Source organism: Mixophyes fleayi, chromosome 5, assembly GCF_038048845.1.
Source record: "Mixophyes fleayi isolate aMixFle1 chromosome 5, aMixFle1.hap1, whole genome shotgun sequence".
In the NCBI taxonomy this organism is placed as follows: Eukaryota; Metazoa; Chordata; class Amphibia; order Anura; family Limnodynastidae; genus Mixophyes; species Mixophyes fleayi.
The window spans coordinates 62498683-62514695 of NC_134406.1; the positions used below are offsets into that span (position 1 = coordinate 62498683).

General features: G+C 40.6%; 1 protein-coding gene and 1 long non-coding RNA gene across 2 annotated transcripts in view; both read right to left on the reverse strand.

Annotated features, from left to right (window-relative positions):
- Nucleotides 1-8648, reverse strand: part of ANKRD28 (ankyrin repeat domain 28) — a 102870-nt gene extending 94222 nt beyond the window's left edge. Inside the window, exon 1 of the mRNA XM_075212304.1 lies at nt 8365-8648. Coding sequence (XP_075068405.1) covers nt 8365-8391 — 27 coding nt within the window. The 5' untranslated portion in view covers nt 8392-8648. The remainder of the gene's footprint in view (nt 1-8364) is intronic.
- Nucleotides 8649-12637: 3989 nt separating this feature from the next.
- On the reverse strand, nt 12638-15413 carry LOC142158392 (uncharacterized). Its single transcript, XR_012692766.1, has 2 exons — nt 15358-15413; nt 12638-13232 (listed from the first exon to the last, which is right to left on the reverse strand). It is a non-coding gene; the product is annotated as an uncharacterized LOC142158392 (long non-coding RNA).
- Between the last annotated feature and the right edge of the window lie 600 nt (nt 15414-16013).

The window sequence follows — 16013 nt, forward strand, 5'->3', positions numbered from 1 at the left end:
GTTACCCACAATTTGCGACTCAGAGGCTCCCGCTTGAATCTGTCCTTGAATAAGTTTACAGAGTCTGCTGTGTATATTTCCCCCCAGTCACACCCTTATATCATATATTACATCCAGTGTGACCAAACAAAGACATCTCGCAGCATTTATGGCTTCCTGTTCAATGCAGCCTAAACAGAGGTTGTAAATGCTGTATTATAACTTATTGTATTTTCGTAGCAGTCATATGAGCACAGTTTGTTACAATATTAAGGATTTCATATTTGTAGTCTACTTCCACACATGTTCTCATCATTTTGACACATACAACTACAAGTTGTATGGTTGTTATCTGCACTAGTCAATATCTAACCTTTAAAATGAAGCTGTACACAAATCCAACCAAAGGTTACAAAGTAGGTGTCCGAGTAACCTTTCACATTCCATTGGTGACAGCTAGGATAATTCAGGTTCATAGTACAACTTTTTTCAAATCTACATACAATTGAACATATAAATAAAAATTCTAACCTGCCAAAATAATTTCATTGCATTAAACAAAACAAGAACAAAAGATGTAGACCTGGAGAAGAGTACATTTGTATTTGGGAAATATCACACAGACATTTCTTACAGTCAGCAGGTGGCAATGTTGTGCATTCATTTTAATGCCGGACTGCAATACAGCCTGAAAAATTACTGCCAATTTCAAAATGACTTCGTATAGGCAACAGAAGGTCAGTCAGAATAATAACAAAAAGACAGTTGTGGCGATTTAGGAAAAAAAACAAAAAACAAACAAAAACACTTACAAACACGTTGTTTCAATCACAGAGGTACCCAAGAAACAGCAAAATAAAATACCATCTCTCCTTATAGCCACCCAAGTACCCATCATTGAGTAGTGGCTATCACCAACAGTCCTGTATTGCAGTGAGGTAGTGTTTACTCCCCTGTAACCACTAGCATTATATTTAATACACTGGATACAGAACGGTGAGGGACTGGATTAACATGGAAAAATTCAAACTTCATCATCGTAATGTAGTTACCAATGAGGTTCTACATTTACCACACCTTTTGCACCACAATTTGAAAATTTCCCTACAGCTCCAATCCTCCAGTCATGTGATATTAAAGAAAGCACAGTTGGCTCAAGGGTGGAGACCCAGATGACTACAACACTATTAGCTAGAGCAGGTGACAGGTCAAACAAGCGGACATCCCCAGTTCTCCACAGCTACATCACAGTTGCTCTTGGTGGAAAAGAACATGTACAATTATTAAAACAAAGGAATACAGGACAGTTCTAAAAAGTATGAGACTATTCACTGCAATACTAGTTCATTAAAAGAAAGAAAATTAAAGATACTGTCCACAGAAATGCAGTATAAGGTTGTGTTATAAACTCAGAAACGACCCATTCATATTAAGAGCAGCTTTAACTCCTATAATAACATAAGTCTCTCAACAATTATGGTTGTATTTATTAGTATAATAAAGCAGGATGATGTCACTTCAGTTTTTGTTTTTCAATTAAAGAAACAAAATGAATATTTCCTATATTCTGAGATGTGGGGTGCCCACATTCCTTGTCCTGGGAGAGAGTAATTTAAAACTACAAGTCCAGATTCCCACAGGAAGTCTATTTTTAGAGTATTGTAGAGATCTAGCAATGCTATTTTATGGTTACTGGTAAACAATTTATCTTATTTACATGTTTTCATCTTTCACTAAAACAAAGAGATGGGACATTCAAAATGTTGCTGCTTTGTACCATGTTTTAATCCACAAAATAAAAGGATTTGCCTGTACACAATGGTAAATAAGATTCCTTCTGGACATATTAGACGCCGAGGATCTATTGCAACCCAATAACCAGGAGCGTTCAAATGTTATATTCTCTCACCCTCAGTTGAAGTATTGCTGCAACATTAGCCTGAAAATATGCAAATCTGAATATAAAATACTTACATTCTAGGTATCTATGAGAATAGTAAACAATACCTGAACATCTTTTTTAAGTGATAAACTTTATGTTAAATTAATAACCTACACTCTCCCAAACACACTTTTCTTCAATGTTATGATGCCCATACACAACCAGATCTGGCTTCTTGGCAAATTATTGGTCCGAAAATAACAAAATTGCAATGTTTCCACATGCAGGTATATTCAGCATAGCGTTCTGCTAAGCTTAACAATAATTGCAAATACAATTACTTAGTGATTTGGCACACACCACTTAAGTTTCATCACAATCCTGATTTAGATTTTCCAACAGTGTATGCAAGAAACTCCATGGAAACAAGTCAATGGACAACAGTTTTCTGGGTAAAAAGTAATTATTTTTTTTTTAAATAAAATAATACCCTATTTTTGTACAACTCATCTGCATCATCAGTAACAGTCTACAATTGAGATCCATTCTATTTGTGCAGACCCTGTCACACAGATCTTTAAGAGATAATTATAAGCAGATTTAGAAACTCTACGCAGATCCAGCTGCAGTAAAAACGCTGTAAAATCGTGCGTTAGCATTTCAGAAGCTGAAAAAGCAACAGCGTGAAAATCGCCTGTGTGACAGCGCCCTAATAACAATTGTAATCTCGGCAGGACTGTAAAAGTAACCATATGATTCAAGTGTTACCATATAGCAACACTTCCATAGGACAGCTCAGTTACCAATAAGTACTGCTGTGAAATAACGTAAACATGTAAAGAAGACCATGGTGATGACAATAGTATTAGTATATAACTTGAGCTGCTGCAAACACTAAACACAGAGGGGAAATTCAATTGGCACAATTACCGTCATTACGGTAATAGTGCGTTTCAATACCGTTCTTACGGTAGTTTCAACGCCGGCTTTTTGCTCGCAGCTCCCTGAGCAGAAAGCCGGGTTAATATTACCATAACGTAATAAGTTTTATGCGGCGGTACTTCGGGGGGAATCGAATTCTCCCCAGAGTATTACAAATTCATAGATATAGCATTTTATGTGCTGTCAAACATACAGAAAACGAAAATGAGACTAAGTTCAATGAATGTACTTAAACATGCAGTGTGTTAGGATGACACTACAGAGTGTAAAAGTAATATATTGCCCTTGAAAGCGCCATACATATATATGCTTTATTGGAATATTTTCCTAAAACTGAGAACCGGAGAAGAAACCAGATCATGACATCAAAAATGGCTAAAATAAAGTTAACAAGGCAATTCCCAAAAAGAGTAATCTCAGTAACAAGTAACTCTTACAATATTGCTAATTTTGCAATATCTGTGTCTTTACAAATAACTGACACCAAGGGAACATAAATCTAAATTAGCCAGTTGCTAGACACTTTAAATATGCACACAGGGTTCTGAATATGAGTTGCATATCAAGTGAAGAGATCCATAAAACAGTCAGCGACACACATGGGTTAACTACAATCCAGATAGGAGTGTTGGATTTTGTTTCAACAAACACTACATACAAATTAACTCAAATTTAACTAAGAACTTTATTGTTTTTTTTAGGTGACAACTGATTGTATATCACAGCAACTCACTGTTTATACATGGCTATTTATCTGCTCAAAAAAACTATATGGATAATTAGATCATGAGTAGGTCCTTGCTATAGCTATTTCTTCAACTCAGCTGACTTGGATACAACATCTGAACAATATACATAAAAACAATTTCAATGTCTCAATATAAGACATAATGGGGCATATTCAATTGTTGGCGTTATAGCCAAAGTTAACGCGCCGCGTGCACTATTACCGTCAGTAACGTAATAGTGCGCGTAAATACCGGAATTACGGTACTTTTCTCGCTGGATTACTATTACCGTAATACCGGTAATAGTTTTTCCGTGGCGGAAACCGCTGAGAATTGAATATGCCCCAATGAATTGGAATGTAATTGTTTATATCCTGATATGCAACAATGAAAACAAACAGATGTATTATACAAAGAGAACCTTATTAGAGTATCTTTCAGAAGAATGTGTGGATATAGATGCATTAACCCAATGTTTCCCAACTCTAGTCCTCATGCACTGTCCTGTTCACAGTAGGTCCATCATAATTTTCAGCTAATGGGCAGGACGTTGGCTTAGTGGTTAGCACCTCTGCCTCACAGCGCTGGGATTGCAAGCTCGATTCCTGACCAAGGTTATATCTGTGTGGAGTTTGTATGTTCTCTCCGTGTTTGCGTGGGATTCCTCTGGTTTCCTCCCACACTCCAAAAACATACTAGTAAGTTAATTGGCTGCTATCAAATTGACCCTAGTCTGTGTACCTGAGTGTGTGTGTGTGTGTGTGTTAGGGAATTTGTCTAAATTCACACACACACACACACACACACAGAGGTCAGTCTTGTAAGCACTAATGGGGCAGGGACTGATGTGAGTGACAAATATTTTCCAGTGTTCTCCCCAGTACCTACCTATTTCCCGGGTGGTCCACCCGGCTGTTCTTACATGCCATCCGGCTCATGGATCCCAACAAAGTCGTATTATAATGGAATAAACATTTGTTTCTTCTATTAGAACAGGCACTACATGAGCAATACAGCCAGCAGTGTGTGTTAGACCACTGACCACCAGTCTGACCAGTCCTGGCAGGTGTGGGCAATAACCTTCAACATTTTTCATTGTTATTGCAGAGTATTACAACTACCCCCACCAGGCTGCTTCTTAATGCCACTTGACTGCCCAAATTTTCTGGGGAGAACATTGCTCTCCGTACAGCGCTGTGAAAATGTTGGCGCTATATAATTGATTATGATGATGGCATACTTTTATTCTACACATTATCCCACCCACTAGAACACCCTTGTGTAGAAATTGTGTTCATTCTGTTTAACATAGCACTATTTCATATTGATATTAAGTGTACACTGCATATGCATTTAAGTTATTCATGTTGGTTTAAATAGTCTTTGTGTTCCCCATTTTTAAATATACAAAATACACTGTTGCTTGAATCAATGGTTTAACAAGCAGTTTAATTAATAATGTGTTTTTAATCAACATTGTAAAACTCATGTTGAATCCACATACAATATAAAAGTGGTAAACAGTAAATAAACAATATCATCAGTTATAAAACCTAGTCTTTCCTAGCATGAAACTGAACTATGCTGCAGAAGATGAGAGTGTATATATAGCAGTTACCTGTACTGACGCTCCTGCTATCTTCAGGGGGGCGGCTGTAGTGAGTCATCACTGTGTCATCATGGATTTAAACAGTGTACCACAAAAATCTATTTGCACTACGCAGTTCAAACCCAATGACATCTGGATTGTGATGTGGCAGAGGGGTTCCCCAAATACGGGAGGTGCTTCAGGGCAGGTAGGTGCTATATACAGTCTACTAAAGAGTGTAGTTAGGAAGTGGTTAAAAAGATAGGAAAAGGGTTATATTGGCAAAACAGACCCTTAGGGCAAAACTTTAAGGGTGCTCTAAAGAGGAATTGCTGCAAACAGGTCAGTGTACTCATTAATCCAAATGAGCAATTAGGTCTGTCTGTCAAAAATATTTAGGCAAAAAGCCAGGGAGGAAAAAAGGGTATGCAATTCAGGAAGCAGTCAAATCACTGAGCCAAGAGGAAGATTAATTGACCCAAGTAGAAAACACTGACAAAAGTTACTTAGGCCTAATAATAATTTTGAAACATTCGCTACCAGACTCGTGAGATTTGCACAGTCCGACAGTAAGCAGCTTCTAAATGATTGTCATTGTTCATTGAGATTCTAATTCAAAATAGAGACAGAACAACAACCTTTTCTACAAATCAAAATATTGTTCTACAATATTGTAACAGTTAAAAATAAAGCATTATTTTACCTATTCCAAAAAGATTCAGAAGAGTCTTTAAAAGGCAGATTGGTTTATTTTGTGGATAAGGGAAAGGTATGCTGTGCTCCTCCTTTAATTGGAGAAAATAGTACCCAGAGCCAAGCTTTGTATCATATCCATGAACTACAAAAATTAAAAACAGCCCTTCCTTTATCTATAGCTTAATTCTCAATGTGCTTTTACCTCTGGCGGTAGGCATAAGAGGGAGTGGGAGAGTGATCTGGGTCCCCTCACAGAGGAGGATTATTGGGAAATCATAAGGGATCAGGTCGCCACCAGCTCTATTTCCACTTTGGTTAAGGAGAACGCATATAAAATATACTATAGGTGGTACTACACCCCTGACAAACTCACTAAAATGTTCCCCTCTAGTTCTCCATGTTGGCGGGGTTGTGGCCAGATGGGACCTTTCTTACATATCTGGTGGACCTGCCCTAAAATATCCTCCTTTTGTGATCGAGTTAGGGCCCTCCACTCCTCCCGTGCCCGGAAAGACTCATGGTCTTTTCTTCTCTGTTATCTTCTGATTGATAATGATAGACAGTCTGCGAAACTGGCTTCCCATATCCTTGCAGCTGCGCGATGCCTAGTGGCTAAGTCTTGGAAACAAGTTGAACCCCCCACTATGGCGGCCTTACGATCCTATATTTGGTTTATTGCCCAGATGGAACAGATTACATACCATCTACATGATAAGGATGATAAATTTCACCAGATTTGGGCTCCTTGGCTTTACTTATAACCCCTTACCCCTTAGCTCCTGCACCAACTCCTGCCTCCTAAGTGAACTCCCTATGTTCATAGGTGGCCTGACTCGTGAAGCTGTCCCCCTTTCCCGAGTATCTGGGTAGTATTCTCCTTCGAAACTTTTTTTTTTTTTTTAAATAAATAAGGATTTTCGGTGACGGCCAGTGCCCCCCCCCCCCCCCCCCCCAATATACTATTATAAAATGTTATAGATTCTTGAGTAATCTGGATAACAATTGTATACTTGTTTGTTCAATGACAATCTGTTGTTGTCTTTGATATTTACTACTCAAATGTTTTCTGTTACATTGTCATTTACCCATGTTCTGTTTTGTGGGGTTTTTTTTTCTACTCCTGCAATGTACTAAATTGCCGATTCTAATCTGTATATCATTGCTATTAAAAATAAATTAAAAACAGCCTGATTCTGTAAATACATGGCTAAGAAGCCACTAAGATAAAGCAATGTATTTAGTAAAGTTGTAAGAGGCAACTTTACTAAATACATTAATTCAGTAAATTAGTCTGAAGGTGGAAAACACTTTCAGATTAAACAAAGTTCATGTTACAGTTTTTAAAATGAATATGAGCCCCACTTATGGTTCCAATAGGTGAATATCTGACCTTTATAGACTAAATATGTAGATACAATCATAAGCAGTTACAAAACAACTTTCTGCCACTTTCCAATTTGAATAGCTACCTGATAAACAAAGAACAATACTAAAATACCTGTGTGAGAACTACAATGAGAGCCAACAATGCATTAGGAGAAATATATCAACATACAGCATGAAACTGTGTACAACTTCAGCAACTACTACCACTGGAGACAAGAACTGCTGCCTGGATGGTAGGGAAGCTAAATATAAACCAATGAAATCTGCGTGGATCAGGTTTGTAAATAATGGAGGTGAAAGCAGTCAAGCAGGTCTCAAAGGAAGGTGAGTTACTGGCATGGAAATCATGCATTCATCCAGGAGACAGAACTCAGTGGCTCTGTTGTCCTAAAGTGGAAATGCACCTGTTAGGCCATAAGCAAACAAGATAGAAACCTGAGGTAAAAATGTACTACCAGGGCAAGCAGCACAGGTTGGATTAAGTAACAGAATGATGCCACATCCAGGAAACCCTTTATTCATGGCCTGAATACAACTGCCTATGAGATATACAGAACTGTGGGAGGAATATATAATCGCATACACAAATTTGTTCCTGTACAAGTAATGATAAATAATATTTTACTATACAAAGTGCACTGTGACTGTAATTACTAGATTGAAAATGAGGGTGAACCCATCAGCCAATGCAAAATTCCCACTTTAATCTTGACATCCTGTAGACAGTTTAAACACTGACTTTAGGGCCAATAACTCTGATCACTATAAAATTGTAAGCATTATCTTCTATTTTCTCAGAAAGGGGTCATCTCAATCTTAATATTACAAACAGAAATGCCTATGGTCACGGGTATATAGTTAACATTTAATGCCATCATATAACTTAGAAATGTTTTAATAAATATCAATTCAATAACCCAATTGGAACTTTGGATAATAGTAATACTAATGAAGTGGGTGTACTGTAGAGAACAGATATGGATCTATATACACACATATGGACATGTATGTGCAGTGACAGGCGGATCATGTATGTACACACACGTGAGCAGAGTATACTGTAGGCGGTACACAGGGTGACATTGGAGCCTAGGTGCAGCCTAGCAGGCCCCTAAATGACAGTACAGCACACAGTGGGGTAACCTGGGCCGCCTCTCTCTCACCTGCTCCCGCAGCTTGAGGAACACCATGGTGCGCAGAGCGGTGATGGGTGTCAGGCTTCCTCCTCCTCCCCCTGCATGCAGATCCTCCAGACTGAGGGGAGGGTGACGGTGGCCGACCTGTGCCCGCGGGTCACGCTGCCCACGGGGTGAGCGATGGGGGTGGAGGGACCGGTGACTACTCCTCCTCCTCCTGCTGCTCGTTGTACCGTCTCCTTCCTTGAAATTCAACCACACAGCACAGCTCCACAGACACCTCCTTCCTCAGCCTAACCGCCAAACCCCACTCCAGCAGGACGCTGATTGGCGGGGGGAAAGGGGCGGGCCTCTGGCCGTCATACGTCACTGCGACAAGTCACTTTGGGAGGTGGGTGACAAGCGCCTGAACATCCCGCCTGGGGCCGGGAGTAGGGGCGCCATTTGTTGGTACGTTAATTTTCTTTTCCTTATGGGTTACTTATTTTCTTTGTTGGCCGGTATATTGTGCGAGGTGAAACGCAGGAAATACATCTCGCATGATATATAAACGGTTAAGAAAGAGTGGGCGGGGCACGTACAGCACACGATTAATGACGTTGTTTGTGACGCGTTAGAATCCCGTCCCTGGGCGCAGGGTTGCGACTAAATCCCCTTCAGCGTAGGTACCCGGTACCTACACTGCATGGGAAATAGCACACTCAGTGTGAGCCAGCTAAATCCCCTTCACCGAAGGTACCTTTTGGCCCCCTGCTGGCCGGGTCATGAACTCGAAGGGGATTTAGCCAGCTCAGTGTGAGCCAGCTAAATCCCCTTCACCGAAGGTACCTGGTACATACACTGCATGGGAAATAGCACACTCAGTGTGAGCCAGCTAAATCCCCTTCACTGAAGGTACCTTTTGGCCCCCTGCTGGCCGGGTCATGAACTCGAAGGGGATTTAGCCAGCTCACAGTGAAGTGTCTAAATCACCTTCAGTGTAGGTACCTGGTACAATGACTGTATGGGAAATAGGATTTAGCCAGCTCTTAGCCACACTTATACTGTCTTATATTACTGAGGTTGTTTTTGGTGATGGTAGTATCAGTACTAAATAACAAGAAAATGGATAGTATAATATGTGCATTTTGTCTTGAATTTGTTTCCAGGTCACCTAAAAAAATAATAATATTTATTTAGCCATTTATTTTTTAAAGATAAAATGTACTTATTGGGCCAACCTTTTAAGAGTTAATTTCTCTTGTGGTTACTCATAAATGATCCATATTGATCTGTAGATATCTAAAAACAAGATCATTTTAGAGTGAGAAATAGAGAAACTGAAGATACAGGGTCATAAATTGGAAGCAACAGCAAGAAATGCAAACTGAAAGGTCAACTCAAAGTAAAGGATAATGTGTAGATATTAGCCCATGAGAAAAGTTATTTGCAATTATTATTTTATGCTAGAACCTTAATGCACAGTAGCATGCATTAGATATATATGAAGAGCCCCCTCTCCCTCTCTATTCACAGAACTTGTTTTCATCAGCAGAAAATTATAGTTGTCAGTTCATTTCTATGGTGTTACTTAGTATTCTCTGGGGCAGGGCCATCTTTTCCATTGGGCACCATGGGCAGGTGCCCGGGGGCCCCAGGGGCAAGGGGGCCCCATAGGCAAGTCTCTTAATAAAATAAATAATCCTGCAAAAGAAAAACTTCAAGGGTCACTGAGCGAGTACATTTAAAAAAAGCAGTGCATCGAGGCCCATATATATATATATATATATATATATATATATATATATATATATATATATATATATATATATATATATATATAGAGCCCCCGATGCACTGCTTTTCCCGGGGGCCCGTAATGTTGTTAAGATGGCCCTGCTCTGGGGAATATTCAATTCAGTCTGGAGCATGTAGATTTGCTTTCAGAAATTGACTATTATACTTGTATGCTTTGTAGTGGATAATTTAGGTTGTTTTAATCATACTTGCCCACTCTCCCGTATTGTCCGGGAGACTCCCTAATTCTGCATAGATCTCCTGCAGTACCTGGTTGGTTTTCCCGCATCCTGCCACTTCCCAGTTAAGTGGTCAGGATGGGGTCCTCCATGACGTGAGTCACAGCAAGCTGCGTAATGTAGGCTTTGCCACCTGGGTCATATTAACACGGATGCATAAATGTATAGTTAAGAGCGGTACTTACATTACACGATCCCCTCCCCTCCAAGAAATGTTCAGATTTTAGTGTTAACATTTTTAGTTAAATAAGTACTTGGATATACCCATGGTGTATATTTTACTCAAGGGGTACTTATGTGGCATTATTTAGCACAATGGGTCTGGTGACTCCCCAGTCATTGGCTCCAGTCCATGTACTAGGATATCTCTTCCCTATCCTAATCCTACTGGAACCATACTCAAGAAGGGCACTGGGAGTAGGTATGGCAATTATAACAAGAGCGCAGAATGTTGATCAATGCAAGTAAGGCAGACAAGAGGAGGAATCATTCTGAGGATGCCCTATCACAGTAAAATCTTATATATATATATATATATATATATATATATATATATATATATATATATATATATATATATATATATATAAATCATTGGTCTGCTTGTCTGTCCAGTTATGCATTCAGACACCCCTGCACCGATTGGGATGAAACCAACACGAGATGGTCCAGTTGAATCCTGTCCAGGTGTTAGTGAGATTAGGGTCCCAGTAGAACCTCCCGTTGGTGTACGCTGGGCAGAACTTTGACCTGGCGAGCCTGTCCTGGTCCTTCCACTAGATGGATTTCAATGACATTTAATCTAAAAACAAAAATCACACTGGACAGCCACCTAATGGGTGTGTTGGAAGACCTGCTAAGCTTCTAATTATTTTGAAAAGGTTGACAGTTACATCCAACTCATTGATAACTTAATAGCTTGAAGATTTAAACCCAGGCAACGGCAGGTACTTCAGCTAGTAATTAATAAAAAAGGATCTTTATTCTTAAGATTATTTGCATAATTGCCTTTCTTTCAATGCCACAGCTTTTGTCTCTCAGCACTTATTGTGGTGGGTACAGCGTGCACTGAAAATTAGAGTGCACTACATTTGTGCACCTCAAATTTAGATTCAGACACAAACCTAACTTAAAATTACCTGGACTGAATAAAGATGTAGGCACACTATACAATTAAACACCTGTGTGATTACGATGGATCAGTTGCAAATTGCATTACAAGTTACTTCTTGCTGCTGTAGGTGGAAAATTAAGTTTATTATGCGGGGACCCTTCTTATAATCAGATGTGGTGTAATAGACTTCGTGCTAGATGCATCTTTTTAAAAAAATTTGGACATATTTGAATATAACAATAATAATGTAATAATTGTCAGGCTAAAAGTAATGTAGGCATTCAATAAAAAAATCCTAATATGTGGAAGATGGTTCTCATAATATATTGGTAAATTATGTCATTACTTTTTTTCAAAAAGATAATTAAGAGAATAGATAGTATATTATTTGTTTTACAATCCTTGGTTCAGCAGGTATACTTTATGCATTTATCTAATATTTTGACATGCTTGTAGGACACACGAGGAAAGCGTGAAGGTCTCTTCCACACGGGTCACATATAGACATGTAAAAAATATCTAACATAAAATGGTAGAGGGGTTTGGGTCAAAACTTATCTTCCAGGTCTGGTGGCTTGTAAACAAAAGAAAATGTGCTACATATACAGCAGTGTGTATGTCCAAGTTGTGGCCAGTGTTCCTACGTGTGTAAGTTACTGGACATTATGAATTATTGTGCACCATTTTCACAGAGAGGCGCATGGTATCAGCACTAAATAGGTTATTATAAAAATTAGATCACAAACAGTGCAAGACAATGGGGTATATTTACTAAACTGCAGGTTTGATAAAGTGGAGATGTTGCCTATAGCAACCAATCATTTTCTAGCTGTTATTTTGTAGAATGCACTAAATAAATGATGTCTATAGCAACCAATTAGATTCTAGTTATCATTTTTTTTGTGCATTCTACATAATGACAGCTAGAAAATGATTGGTTGCTATAGACAACATCTCCACTCTTACAAAGCCGCAGTTTAATAAATATACCCCCATGAGTGTGCTGGTCCGGCCGGCTGCCTGGATCAGTCACCCCCTCCTGGGTCCTCCATTGCTGGGGGAGAACCTTGGTCGGCATAGCAATTACAGGTAAAGTACAGACTTGATATACTAAACATTGAGATGTTTTTGAGAAAGTTAAGCAACCAAAGCAACAATAAAGATGTAGTAATTTTAATGGTGAAATAAATAACTAGTTTATTACAACCTTACCTCTGAAATATACAAAAAAAGCTGCTTTCAGTATGTTTTGTTTACATCACATTATGTACTTTTTACTAAGTATTCAAATATACAGTATATTACAACGTTCAGCTGTCTGTAATATGTAACAGCACACACAAATGTCTGATAACGTCCATTTACAATATCAGGTAATATATCCCACTTGCTGGCCCTCATCGTAACAAGCTACAACATAACTATCACTCTTCGCGGTAATTTCATCAGGCATTATCAGGTGGATAATAACATGAAGTTCGAGAGTAGAAATAAAATAATAAACTGTCTCTATTAGGTTTCTTGCTTTCTCCTTCGTTAATATCGCTTGATGGACGGACACTTTAAAATGGGAATCCCATAACAGTCCGCTCCAGAACGTGTCCTTTTACCCTCTGGGAGTCACAAGCACTATTTGAACTCTTCCTTAAACAGATGAGTTTTCAGCAGGATCCTGCAGTTAGAGACGATACTTGACAGAGATATTCTGTTGAACATTTCCACGGGCAGCATTCAAGAAGGGTCATAGTCCTGAGAGCGGAGGTAACCTGGGAGAAGCAAATAAAAAAAGCGTCAGCGTAAGCAGAGGGTTGGTATGTACAGAGATTGTGATAATAGATATAAGTGGAAATGGATAGGACAGCACTAAATACTTTTGTAGTGACAAGATGATTTCAGTAAGACAACAGTAATTAATGACGGAGAGTATAGAGGTTATTTCTGCAGCGACTATTTGAATGGATTGTAGGAGACAAAGATATCATTACAGTAGTCTGGACAGTATGTAACAAAAATTGCTTTGTAGTATAAGAAAAAATGTTTTATTTCTGAAAGAGTAATCAGGGAAATAAAACACAGAATAAATAATAGGATTTTTATATATAGTCCCCTGGGAGACACTGCATGACTGGTCCTTACACTATACCCCAATGTTTCCCAGACACTTTAAGACATCCTAGAAGTTCACCGTAGCTCTACCCCCTCTATACTACTCTCCCCATAAGCCGGCGGTTCCCAAACTGTGCGCCGCGGTGCTGTCACTGGGGTGCCGCGGGCCAAGCATTGAAAAAAAGAAAGAACACAGAAACTTACCAATCTGTCGGGCGCCGGGACCCAGCAGACTCATCTCTCCCGCAGCTGTCACTGAATATCGACGTCAGTAACAAGCTGCTGCGGGAGAGAGGAGTCTGCTGGGTCCCGGCGCCCGACAGATTGGTAACTTTCTGTGTTCTTTCTTTTTATTCTATGGCTGGCGCGCGGCAGAGGAGTGAGAGGGAGCGTGACACCGGGGCACAGCAGGACAGACAGCGGGGCACAACAGGGCAGAGGAGGGTGACAGAGGGGCACAACAGGGCAGAGGAGGGTAACAGCGGACAGAGGAGTGCGACACAGTGTGACAGGGCAGAGGAGGGGGACATTGTGAGAGAGGGCAGAGGAGGGGTGACAGAGCAGAGGAGGGGGGACAGCGTGACAGAGGGCAGAGGGGTCAGTGTGAGAGAGGGCAGTGTGTCTTGATGCAGAGGGGGCAGTGTGTCTGGATGCAGAGGGGGCAGAGTGCCTGAGGGCAGAGTGTCTGGATGCAGAGGGGGCATTTTTGCATACAACTAAATAAGTATTTCTGTCCTGACCTAAATACTTATTACAATTTTTTGACCCAACTACTTCTAAAACAGGACTGCTCAATAATTATTTTGGAGGGGTCCCTTGAAAAAATTTGGAGACTCTAAGGGTGCCGCGAACTGCAAAAGTTTGGGAACCACTTCTATAGGCCTTCAATTTATGTTTAACCCTGAAGAGGAGTAGACAGGCTCAAACATTAGCGATCATGGGTGGGCAGAACACCATCATGCCAATTTCTTATTAGCAGACTTGGCGACTGGGCACCTAGCAGACAAGAGGAAAAAACAGGAGAGAAACCTGGGCACCTTAGCTTTTGGTACATTAACAGGAAGAAAAGCACTTTTTCCTCCTGTCACCCAACTAATAATATTGTCGAGCTACGGCCCAAACAGGACACCCACAGAAAACGCAAGTGACTCAAGAGTCTTCTTAGACTGCCTGTGAACCCCAGTACCGACTTTGGCCGGGTCCTGTGGAGGAATCCAGCATTGTGAGTGGGGGCATTAGAGTAAACACCACCTCGTTACCTCCATTCTTACGCTCAGAGCGTTAGACAATCATCCAAGCTGTGACATTAAAGTCGTAGACTTTGGAGACCACCCCAGTAATAAAATTCTAAACTAAAGGCCTAACAGAAGAGTGGTATACAGCAGGAGTAGTGTCAGTGAACTTCCAGAATGTTTTATATTGCCCTTTCGCCTGGTCCCTACCGTATCCTCCAATGGTTCCTGGTGTCCGGCAATGAATGCCTGAAAAATAGCCAAATTTAAAAGTTATGGATAAGTGAGAAAGCTTTAGTATGCCACCCAAAAAAGTGTGTAGAAAACTGGATGTATTGTTATTTTTGTGAGAGAATTGAGAAAAGTCTTATGTACAGTGTTGTGACAAAAGCAATTATACTCATGGCCTGTAATGAAAATATCATCTGAGTAAAATGTGGTTTTGTTTATTAAAGATTACTGCATCTAGTCACAACATGTATGGCAAGAACGGTCTCTGTATTATTATCTCACTTGCCGGTAAGGCTCTACTCCTCTTTCAAATAAAAAGTACCTTGTTTCATTCTGAAGTAAGAGGTGTCAGGTTTGAGGCAGCGGGGCATGCGAGGGCAAAGCTGGTGGGCGGCAGTGAGACACGATTGTGGGCAGCAGGCCTGTGAGGGAAAAGAGAATGAGCACATGTCATGGGGTATAGCAGATAAAAGATGGTGAGTGTTGTCAGGGTATTGTTGGTTGAGGAGGGGCTGTGTGGGGAAGAGGCTTCTCCCTCACATGCCCCTTCTGCCCACATGCCCCCCCCCTCTGTGCCCTGCAGCTTCCATCACACATGCCCCGCTATGCCAAGAGAGAAAGACACACACACACTACCATGTGACCCCTATGTCAAACAGCTTCCACCACACATGCCCCCTGTGCCAGCCCTGCTTCCACCACACATGCCCCGTGTGCCAGTCCTGCATCCACCACACATGCCCCCTGTGCCAGTCCTGCATCCACCACACATGTCCCCTGTGCCAGTCCTGCATCCACTACACATGCCCCGTGTGCCAGTCCTGCATCCACCACACATGCCCCCTGTGCCAGTCCTGCATCCACCACACATGTCCCCTGTGCCAGTCCTGCATCCACCACACATGCCCCCTGTGCCAGTCCTGCATCCACCACACATGTCCCCTGTGCCAGTCCTGCATCCACCACACATGCCCCCTG